This window comes from Mya arenaria, chromosome 16 (genome assembly GCF_026914265.1).
Source record: "Mya arenaria isolate MELC-2E11 chromosome 16, ASM2691426v1".
Taxonomy (NCBI): Eukaryota; Metazoa; Mollusca; class Bivalvia; order Myida; family Myidae; genus Mya; species Mya arenaria.
Window position 1 is genome coordinate 27,249,123 of NC_069137.1, and position 11,948 is coordinate 27,261,070.

General features: G+C 33.7%; 1 protein-coding gene across 8 annotated transcripts in view; it reads right to left on the reverse strand.

The window, feature by feature from the left end:
- The window catches only part of LOC128221340 (tight junction protein ZO-1-like), an 82,632-nt gene extending 73,945 nt beyond the window's left edge, over positions 1 to 8,687 (reverse strand). For 7 of the 8 annotated variants that reach the window (XM_052929907.1, XM_052929914.1, XM_052929913.1 and 4 more), the window contains exons 1-4: positions 8,396 to 8,687; positions 5,248 to 5,446; positions 4,303 to 4,396; positions 3,592 to 3,618 (exon numbers count right to left, since the gene is read on the reverse strand). In XM_052929907.1, coding sequence (XP_052785867.1) covers positions 3,592 to 3,618; positions 4,303 to 4,396; positions 5,248 to 5,446; positions 8,396 to 8,681 — 606 coding nt within the window. In that variant the 5' untranslated portion in view covers positions 8,682 to 8,687. The remainder of the gene's footprint in view (positions 1 to 3,591; positions 3,619 to 4,302; positions 4,397 to 5,247; positions 5,447 to 8,395) is intronic. The other variant, XM_052929908.1, reaches the window with a different exon arrangement.
- Between the last annotated feature and the right edge of the window lie 3,261 nt (positions 8,688 to 11,948).

The following is an 11,948-nucleotide window of genomic DNA, read 5'->3' on the forward strand; positions in this document are numbered from 1 at the left end:
TGTTGGTAATTTTTAAAAAGAAATACAAATAAAAAAAATTAATAAACATACAATTTGGAATTATATCTTCACATTTGGGAAAACAGTAAATAAAATTGTTTTAGTACCGTATTTTTCCCCAAAATTGGTCTGAAAAGCAAAACAAGGCCTTATGGCCACATATTATTTATCCTTCAGGTATTTAATTTCTGGCATTATATATACCGTAGCTTTTATTTATTTTGTAAGGAGTTATATATAATTCAAATTATATCAGTTAACATTAAATGGAGTCACCAAGCATAAAAAAATAACATTAAAATATTATCAATGGCTTGAATGATTAAACATTAAACTACTACTACTGTAACTACTTCTATTCAAATGACATTATATTTGTACATGAAATACCTTAAAACGAGATGACTCATTCTAATGCAAGATTACAAAACAAAAATACTTATCAAAATATAGCCTATTTAAGCTCTTTATTTAGTGAAAAACCAACTTAAATCCTACAAAACTCCAATATCATATAAGGTAGTTTCAGTCTAACACCTCTTTGACGACTTTTGTGTATTTTTTATTATTATTGTAATACACTTAAACTCTCCACAATAAGGCCAAACCAAATTGTTTCTTTGTTTAACGTCAACTCTTTAGTAAAAAAACCTCCTTTAATAATAGTAAGAAAACCTATCTAGCTGGCTCTGCGGAGAAAAACTTACTGACCCCCCCCCTCCCCCCCAACAGTGGGATCCTTTATATATTTTTCAAGACATTCTGGACCATTCTAAAGTGATTAATATATAGATTTCCATTGCAAAAGGAGTTCAAATAAAATTTGCATTTAAGCGACGTGTTAAATCAAGCATGAGAATCACACAGAATTAATGCATCATTTTCTGATATCAAACGCTAAATTAAGGTCGAAAAAAAAAAAATTGATTTTGGTTAGCCGACCCTACCCTACAAAATAGGTGGGGACCCTACCATTTTTATACTCAGTTAAAAAAATGTAAAAAAACAACAACAGAGTGTGTTAAAAATGTAGTTTAAAACCTTTTAAGCTTTATAAAAAGGATTACTTTAACACCATTCTACAATGATGACAATAATGTTCCTACAAAAAGTCTAATAAAAATAAAAAGCCTTGATTATGACCTACCCTACCTGTTTTTGAAAAGGATGTCACCCTAACCAAACCATTTTTTTAGCCTAATGTAAATACTAGTACAGTCGTCCAATATATTATAGCAAAAGGAAATAAAAAAAAATAGGCAAAATTGTTGGCAGGTTAACAAAGATTTATTCTTTTCAAAATCGGGAAACCCAAAAACAATTCATCCGCAGATGCTAAACATAGAGACAATTTTTTAGGGCCTTTAATATATTAAATGGGAAAAATTCACCTTCAATGAGCCATAAAGTCATTTTATATAATTTATTTTCACTATTTTTGCCATTTCAAGTCATTATAATACCGGGTAGTCCGAATAGCATTGATCAACACTTTGATAAGAATAATAAATCATAATTAAATGAATGTTTGAATCAAATCAATACTTATGTGAAACTGTCAATCTGACATGCACCAAGGCCAGGAAGCGAACCCAGGTCACTTTGGTGAGAAGCAAGTGCTATTTAACACATGAACAAACATGTCATTTTAAAGAAAAACAAAAAACAAAAAAACAAAAATACTCTCTAAAATAAGTGTTCCACCATTTATCTTTTATATGGCTCAGGTCAGCTTTTTTTGTTTGTTACTTTTTTAAGTTTACCAAAAATAATGGTCATAATGTTCTCAACAAATATTTAAGGGTATTGTCAGAAATGATTGTGTTTCATGTTTGACTTATTGTCCAGTTATAGGCAACATAAATAAAATTATTTTGCACACCATTGGCAAAATTTCAGTTTGAGCACCTAATTACTAGCACATGCCACGCTTTTTTGTATGTTTAAGCGCAAAATACCTTGGATTTTTTTTTAAACCAGCTTAACATACATAGCACAGGCAATACCCAGACTTAAACATAAAAACAAATTACCCCTATATTTTTATTTCGAAAAGCAACTACACCAGACATGCTATAATGATGACAAAGCTAAAAAGAAATGATAATGATTATCTTTCCTTATTTTCTTCTTTGGGTTAAACCAAGCTAAAAACTCATTCATTTCAATAACAGGCTGTAAATTGGTAAATTCAATTAGCGAATGGGAACAATCCATGTCCAATTAGCATCTTGATAACTCTGTATCTCTTATTAAGTAATTAAGATGGTCGAGACGTTTTCGGAATTTAAGTAACGCCTTATCCAACTGGAATTTTTCTGATCCAATTAATATATGACCTAAAATGTAGACATTGTTACAAATCAAGTGTAGGCAAATATTGTTTATTCGCTCATACCATTATACATCGTAAATTGTTTTTTATTATACATAATCAAATCAATTTATTCAATTATGTACTAACTATTTTTCATTTTATGTAATACAGAAAATTAGTTGATAAATACAATTGTACACAGATTAAAGTTCAACCAATTTGCATTCTATAGTTTGGTTGTCAAAAAAACTAAAACTAAAATAACGGTTGGGCCCTTTGATAGGGAGAAAATAGCATCATTTTGGCAAACAGGGTAAAAATACTAACATGATAATTTTAATGTTTCAACTTGTTTTCAAACCTTTTATTCAACAAACCTATTGATATATCAATGAATGGCACAAGGTTGCTACATTTGTTATATATTTATCTAGAGGTCAATTAATATTTAAAAAACTTAAGGGGGATTTTTTTTAACCTTGATTGGGGAAAATTTTATAAGTCCAAGGAGTAGAATGGGCTAAATTTTGGGCCCAAAATGTCAAAAAAAAAACCACTGCAATATAATCACAGATCCTCAGTACAAAGCACTCTGGTTAAATTTCAAAACATCATAGCATTTTTCTTCAAACGGAGGTTATAAGCGAAGGATAAGGCAGGCACAGATTACCAAAATATTGAGCTATGAACAATGTATTACTCTAAAAATTTAGTGACTGCAAAACACATTAAAAGCTTTCACCATGCAATCTTAATTGTTACATTAATACATATATTGCAAAATTGTATTTGTTTATTAATAATTACTCTCAAATTCACTACAAAAACAATACCATAATAAATCTAATATATATAATATAAATATAAACAAGAGATCCGCTTTGCAAACACAAACAATTATCTCACAAATTATATTATTCAAAGTTGTGGGTCTTGCAATACGGTATTTGTTATATATTGTATATGGCAACGTTTATACCAAGTTTCATTCTAATATTTTGTATGGCCACGGTGAAAGTCAAAAATTGTTGTTGCCGAAAACCACACCAAGGCTTCAACACTACCTCAACTTCTTGTTCTTAGTAAAAGAGGTTTAGTTTCCAACCACTGCAAATTTTTGACAATGTAAAATCACAACAGTTATTTCCAAAAACAAAACCTTGGAAAAAGCAAATGTAGGAATAAACAGCAAGGGAGAAAACCCTTACAAAATCTACATGCATTAAAGAACAAAGTCATTCATAAGGAGTTATTTCCCATGACACTAAGTTTACCTTAATTCTTCTGTGTCGTTCTCGGCCCTTTTTGTAAGAGGGATTCCAATATTTTATACAGTTTAAATTGCACACAACTAGTTAAGTAATATGATCTGAATTAAAGTCATATAATTTTAAAATATTTTCAAGGGAAGGTAACTGCATCCACTACCATTTAATGCTATTAAGCATAATGAGCATTAAGTGCAAGTAACATATAATTTCAATGTTTCTATTGCTACAGGGATTTAGCTTGTGAGTTATGAAAGGTAACTGTCCACTGTCCTTAAAACAACATGTGAACAAGAGTGATCATCTATCTGTTGTTCATGTTCTTTCAAGGGAGGTAACATAGCTGTTGAATCAATACGATCAAGGGAAGTAATATTGCTAATGGTTCTGTATTTTCAAGGGAGGTAATACAGCTGTTGTTTCTAAGAGATTTTCAGGGGAGATAATATAGCAGTTGTTTTTGTATTTTTAAGTTTCAAGGGAGGTAATACAGCTGTTGCTTATGTGGGGGGGGGGGGGGGGTCAAGGGAAGTAATATAGCAGTTGCTTCTGTATTTTCAAGAGAGGTAATATAGCTGTTGTTTCTAAGGGAAAAGGTTTAAGGGAGGTTATCCAGCAGTTATATTTCTGTATTTTCAAGGGAGGTAATATAACAGTTTATTTTCAAGGGAAGTAATTAAACAGTTTCTATACAACTCCAAGGGAGAAAACTCTTACCTCTTCTACTTCAGTCTCCAAATCGCTATCCACAGCTTTTATCTTTTCCTTATTTCTTCTTATGGGGGAGGAAGCCCTACGCTCAATCTGAGGCCTTAAAACAGATAGATTATGTCAACAAAACTTACGTCATTGTTAACCATCTGGGGCAGTGATTACAAACAGTCTCAATATGGCAAAACTTCATTTCATTGTAATTTTCCTTCTATCAAAGCATTGATGGTGAAATTTGCTGAAATATATTACTATTTGAATGTTTTACAATTATTTATATATTTTTTTGTAAAAGAAATGGAATAAAAATGATACTTTGTAATTCAATTAAAGTGCTTTTCTGAGTCTGAGTCTAGACTTGGACTTAAGACTGTTCGTAATCATTGCCCCTGATCTGTCAAAAAAAAGCTAAAAAATGGATAACTCAAATCAAATTTAATTCTTTTAGTTCATAAGAAGACTTTTTATTTGAAAAAAGAGGCATCTATAGGATTTTCAAGGCAAGTTAGAAAATTGAATATTGTCAGATACAATTAATTTCTTATTTCGATTTTTATTATGACATATGTATAACTAAATCAATTGAAATTTCCCCATCCCTGAATGATACTTTCACCTAGATGGACTCAAATACATGCAGTAGTCAAATTAACCACACAAGCCCTGCACTTGTAAAATGCTTTCCAGGCAGACTTGAGTCCTCAATTTTAAAAAAACAGGGAATGATGAAAAAATTTGAGGTAGACACTAGTATAAAGTTTCGAGCTTGTTCGTTCAAAAGTAAAATATCAATGACTGACTGTACATCATCACCTTAGTGCAATAACTCAATATCTGCTTCTATATCTATATTCTTGCAACTGTTCTATAACGACAGCAACAAAAAGGCTTTCACAATGGTTTGTTTTTTTGCTTAAAAAAGCTCAGACAAATCTAAAAAATCAAAGTTACGTGTTTTGTTTGGCTGCCAGATTTTCAAGACTCGCAAGTGCCCGGTCACGCTCCGACAATAACTGTTTTGCCCTCTGTACTGCACGGTCCCTGTCCTCAATAGCGCGTGCATTTTCACGCAAAACAGCATCTCGCTCCTTCAACGCAAGCTCGAAACCAAGCTGAAGGGCTTGCGTTGGTTTCTTTTCTGAATCGGAGTCTAGAATGAGATGAAAAGAAAAATTAAATTGCACAAGCTTTACTATTCAACAGCACTGTACAAGCAAATAATATCAGACCATCAATATGACTATCAATTATGACAAATTAAACTGAGATCTATGTACAAAGCATGAATGTAGGGTCAATGTCGGACCCCACTTTGCTAGATTTCTACTTTGGCTTGAACTATATGTAAAGAATGCAGGAGGTAAAAAGTCCAACCAATGGGGTTTGACTGTTTACATTATATTTTATTTCATATCTTAACAACAAAATTAAGTTGTCTTCCATATTTCTAACATCTTAATTCAACATACATCAGGGCTTGAATTTAACTTTTTTTTTAAATTTTCAACTCGCAAAACCAAACACTCACTCACATTTTTAAGGCAAATCTTTGTGTCTGCTAGGCAAAATATATATTGTATGGAAAACAAAGATTTAAGGTATAGTTTAATTGATTTAATGAATTATCATGTAATTTTACATTAAACGATAGCACCATATATGTAACACTGACAGTATGTACTGAGGAAGTCTGATCAAGCCAGTATTGGTCTGTGCAAATTATTTTGAAAATGTTCCTTTTGTCATCTGTGTTGATGGTCAATTTAATGTACAACTCCCTCTTCCACTTCGAAACAGTTTTAACGGTCAGATTATATCATTTTGGCTTCTTTTTGGGAACTGATTGATCATCGCCATCAGCCATCAGTGATTTTAAATCAACACGTGTAAAAAAACTTATCTGTTTGCTAATGTCATCATTATACAGACTGTGTCTCGATACGATTATCGCTAAATACCGCCGCCGAAAATGGAAATGAAAGACCAGTCTACAAAACTGCATAGAAACGAGTGAGTACCTGCCACATAGTAACAGGTACTTGCCTTTGCGCATAACGTTAATCTACTTCATCAATTTCTATATATTTATCGGAAAACGAAAGTAGGCATCTCTAAAATTATGTTATATCTATTGTGCAGGAATTGATCACCGAGTGTGCGAGTGCTAAATTCGAGCCCTGATACATGTATTACAATACAAGGAGAAAAATTATATTTGTAAAATCCTGAAAGTCTTTCACACACAGTACCGGTACATCATCTTTGAATGCAAAACAATAGAATTAGGTTAAGGTTTTGAGGCATCAAAACTTGTACGAATCTGAATCGACACATGTCACTGTTTGATAGATAGCTAGCAATGTACATTGTATGTATGCACACAATTAATACATACATGTACATGTACTCATCATGTTATAAAGTTAATTTTTTAACACAATCATATCTTATCTGACTACACTGGAAAAAAATCCATAATAAATAACTTGCCAATCATTATTCATGACAGGGCAATGGGTTTCTTTTTTCACCTTTATGTGAATGGGACATGGACTAAATAAGTATGCCCTCATGACAGGAGCCAAGAAATGTAAAAATAGTGACAAATTTCTTAAATTGTGAATTTACCATGCATACTTCAAGCAAAGAAACACAGACCCTGTGAGAGCACAGGTTTGAAGAACTTTTTGAATTTTTTGAGACTGCATTTAAAGCTGTACTAGGTGGATTGTTTTAAAATTAAACAGAATTGAAATAAATAGATCATTATGAGAAAATATTACTTTTTATGCGATCTCTGTTAAATATGTTGTGATCTTACACCAAAACAAACAATTTTCCTCTACATTTTGAGACAGAAAAAAAAACAAGCAATGAAATGGCAAATGAAAAGACAAAACAACACAGACCTGCACCACTTTGAAGCTGTACCAAAGTCATGCAGCACTTTGAAAAGCACAACCTTTTGAGTGACAGAACGGTTTCCATAAGGCCATTTTATGTGTGTGTTTCGATATGTATATTCAACGATGGAATCTGAGGGAATGCACACCACCTGTCAATGAAGCGTCAGGATAACAAGGCTATGGTCCGACCCTCACTTGAAAATGCAGCCACCATTTTGGACCCACACAATCAAAACCGCATCAAAGCCATTGAGCAGCTTCAGCTTACAGCAGAATGCTTTGACTTCAATGACTACAAAGACCCCTGAGGATGCGTCTTAATATGGTGAAATACCTAAACTGGGAATCCCTCTAACAGCATTGAATACACGGTTGGTTCACTTGGTTGTCCATGATCCATAGAAACCTTATAGACATCATCACATACAGGTTACTCCAAATGGCAATGTAGGAACCAATGGCCAACATCAGGAGCGAATAACAGACTGGCAAACTCCTTTTTCCCAAAGGACAGCACAGGAATGGAACATTCTTTCAGCCAGCACAGTATCTACACCTACGATGGATGCCTGCAGCTCACTCCTCCCTGAGTACCCTGACACTACTTCAGCAGACATGACAGGTACACTGTATACTTTTTTTTAATTTCAACATTTGAAATACTGCAACCCACAACCACGCCTAGTCTTATTGAGCGAAATATGTTCTTTCAAGAGCCCAGATATATGGAATAAAAAGAATTGAAAATGTCCACCAACATACAAATGTACATAAATATGAAGTAGAAGTTTTATGTACAGGTAAGGTGTCGTCAGCAACAAGGATGTATAAATGCAAGTGAACGCAAGCGTCCTTTTTCGCTGATAAGTCATTAATTGGCATTTAAATTATTTTTAGAATATAAGTCAAAATACACATAAATGATTTTTACAAGGTGATACTTAAAACCCTAGTCAAGATGTCAGCTAAAACAGAATTATTTTCATTGCAAAATAGCACTGTGAACATGCTTTGTTCTTAGCAACACATGACAAGCATGTTTTAAAAAGCAGCAGTATTTTTACCTGTTTAGTCTCACAGATAAGTAACCAAAACAAATTGTCTCCCTTTCCTGTCAAACTTAGCAAACTTTTCAAACAATACATATATATAAGAAACACTGTTTTAACTGTCCCATCATATTCTAAACCTACCTGCACCAGAATCCAACAGAAATTTGGTTAATAAATGCGGACAAAAGTCCTCCAAAACTGCACAAAACTCATTAAAACTCCTAGATCCTTTCTCGTTCAAAATGTCAACAAATATATCGGCCTTCTTTTTCTGATCGGCGCACTCAAAAATAACTTCTTCCTCTTTTTTATTCAGCGCACCTCTCTGCGTGAGTTTGGTCACTATTTGATTAATGTCAACATCTTTAGCGAGGGAATGTTTGTGTTTTTGTAACAGTCTACTACTTTTTGAAGTTTTGGTCGCCATTTTGGCATTGTGTTGATTGAAAGGCTACACAGGTGCGCTCTCGTATCCGAAAACTCAGATCCGATTTGAATATCATTTTTGCGTGGTTTTATCATGTTAATTTTTACAATATATATGACAAAGTATAAAAAACAAATAAAATCTGTCTAATTTTAAAGTTTTACAATATGAATGCGCAACATTTTACGAGAAATTGTCTCGGTCTCTTATGGGTCGATTTCAACTCCTTACGTGCTACCAAATTTACCTGAGACGCTTTAAAGCGACACCTATCGATGACTAATTTGAAAGTGAAAACACGTTGATTTGTTTTGGTCACATGACAGGAATTAAAATGAAAGTGAAACTTGTTTTAACAAATATAGATGTCTCCAGAGGCGTATCTGGGGCATTTTGAACTGTATGCCTGACATTTTAACATGTGAAGGTCTTTCTTTCTTTGATCTGAAGACGTCATGTGTATCTATATATATATTGAATTGGAGCGATAGGGGTGACCACTATTATGGATTTTTTTTTAAAGAAAAACAAAGTTGTAAAAGAACATTTTTTTAACCACACCGAGTCACAACAAACTTGAAATAGTGAAAAGTTGCATGAACCCACTAGCGGTCAAGGGGCTGGGGGCACCCAGCGCACGCCCCACCTCCCATCCCCTCAAATCGAAGTAATAAAATACGTTCAAAATGAACCATTTCGGATAAGGACTTGTAAAAAGATTCAATGGGGGGGGGTGGAAGGAGCTGGAAAATGGAGAGACAGAATAAAGGATAGAAAAGGTGAAAAGGGAGAGGCAGAATGAAAGAGGTGAAAAGGGGAGAGGTAGAATGAAGGACAGAAAAGGTGAAGAAGGAAGGGGCAGAATAAAGGATAGAAAAGGTGAAAAAGGGAGAGGCAGAATGAAAGAGGTGAAAAAGGGAGAGGCAGAATGAAGGATAGAAAAGGTGAAGAGGGGAGAGACAGAATGAAGGATAGAAAAGGTGAAAAAGGGAGAGACAGAATGAAGGATAGAAAAGGCGAAGAAGGGAGAGGTAGAATGAAGGATAGAAAAGGTGAAAAAGGGAGAGACAGAATGAAGGATAGAAAAGGCGAAGAAGGGTGAGGTAGAATGAAGGATAGAGAAGGTGAAGAAAGGAGAGGAAGAATGAAGGATAGAGAAGGTGAAGAATGGAGAAAAAGAATGAAGGATAGAAGAGAGACGAAGAATGAAGGATAAAAAGGTGAAGAATGGAAAGGCAGAATCAAGGAAAGAGAAGGTGAAGAAAGGAGAGGCAGAATGAAGGAAAGAGAAGGTGAAGAATGGAGAGGCAGAATGAAGGATAGAAAAGATGAGGAAGGGAGTAGCAGAATGAAGGATAGAGAAGGTGAAGAAAGGAGAGGCAAAATGAAGGATAGAAGAGGAGAAGAATGGAGAGGCAGAATGGAGGAAATAAGAGGAGAACACAGGGAAATATATAAGGAAGGACAGTTCTAAGAGGAAGAAAAGGAAGATGGAGTGAAAGAATAAGGGATAAAGGAGGGGCGAATGGATGATAGAAGAGGAGAGGAAGTTGGAATAGAAATTGGTGAGGAGGAACGAAACATGAGAGGATGAGTGGAGAAGGCTGATGACATAAGGGAGGAGTAAGGCGATTGAATAGTTCTCGTAACATGCGCGACCACATACGCATGAACGATGACTCTGAGAAAGACAGAAGAGAAGACAGATCTCGTACCATGCACGACCACACGTACGAGTGGTGGCTCTGAGAGCCAGGTTCGAGATCCAGCACCGCTAGTTCCCGTACAAATTCGTCAAAGATTTGAAATCCTGGGAGATTGTGTTATAATATAAAAATCGGAGGTTTAAATTGCAGATTATTATACCCCTTTCCATGAAAATGTTATTTGTATAAATACTCAATGTGGTGCACAGGAAACCTTCATCTGATAATATCGTATTTTAAGAACTTCATTCTGGAGCGATAATTCTTCAAAATTTACTTTTTTGTCTTATTTAAGCGACTAAGTAATATTTTTATGTCTTCCGGTTTTGTTTTCTTCAGTCTTTTTAAATTATAAATAACATTCTATAAATAAATGTATTATTATAATAACAATGCTTTGCTGACGCGCGTTTTGCCATTACCATAAAAGGTGCGAACGAATGGCCATGAATGAAAAGCGCTTTCAAACTTAAAGTGACACTCTTATTCAAAATCAATACATACAGATATATAACAAACATAAATTTTGACTAATAAACCTTTTTCTACTTACTAAACAATGCATTTATGGAAAATCTTAATTACTGATAACAATATTGTAACCGTGAATTTAATAGCCGAAAGCGCATAAAAAATTAAATGATTGGTGAATGTTAAAAGATTTACTGTGGTCTGCTATAGTTTTACAAGGTAGAAATAACATGTTTTATACTCATTTCTTTCGAATTCAACTCAGTATTCTTTATAAGAACCATTGTTTTCGACATTTATTCATCCTTTCTGGAATATTAAAAAAAATATTATTAATTGTGGCTTATCTTATTTTGGATTAAGAGTGCATCTTTGAGTTGCATATCGGTAGTACATGTAAAACCGCTGTTTCTCATTCGGAACTCCTCGGCCATTTTTATCGAAATCAACCCCGGATGTATGCCGCTATATCAGTAGAAGAAGTTCGTATTTTTTAATTATATCATTAATTTAATGTAATGTTTTAGCTTGTATTTATTGATCTAAGTTTGAATTGATTGCCAGTGAAGTGTATAATTGCAAACATAATTAAGATTCCCTTGAGTTTTAAGTAATTAAGTTTAACTTCTAAATTAAATTAATACTCGATCAAATTAAGTGGACTTATAAGTACCGTGAATGTAAACCGTCCATATACATCCGAGGTTGTTTTCGATAAAAATGTCCGAGGAGTTCCGAAAGCGATGTTTCTAATTCAAACGAAAGTATAGCTCTTGAATACGAAAAGTGTTTCCCTTTTTTATTTAAATGTACGTCACAAAATATGTATTCAAATTAACGAAGTGGTGTGGGTGTGTGTGTATAATTTGGTTGTGCCACAAGTTATAATAACATTCGAGAATGGCTATCCCCGCAAATTTAAATTTGTTTTTAGACAGTCATATCACTAAAACTTAATTGTGTACCATTTACACTGCTTTAAACATCATCTGAAGATGGTTAGTTTAACAAAATGTTGGACTTTTCGGGCGAAAGATATAAGAAACCAAGAGGAAAATGGAAAAAAATAAACAAACATGTTAAAAAATGT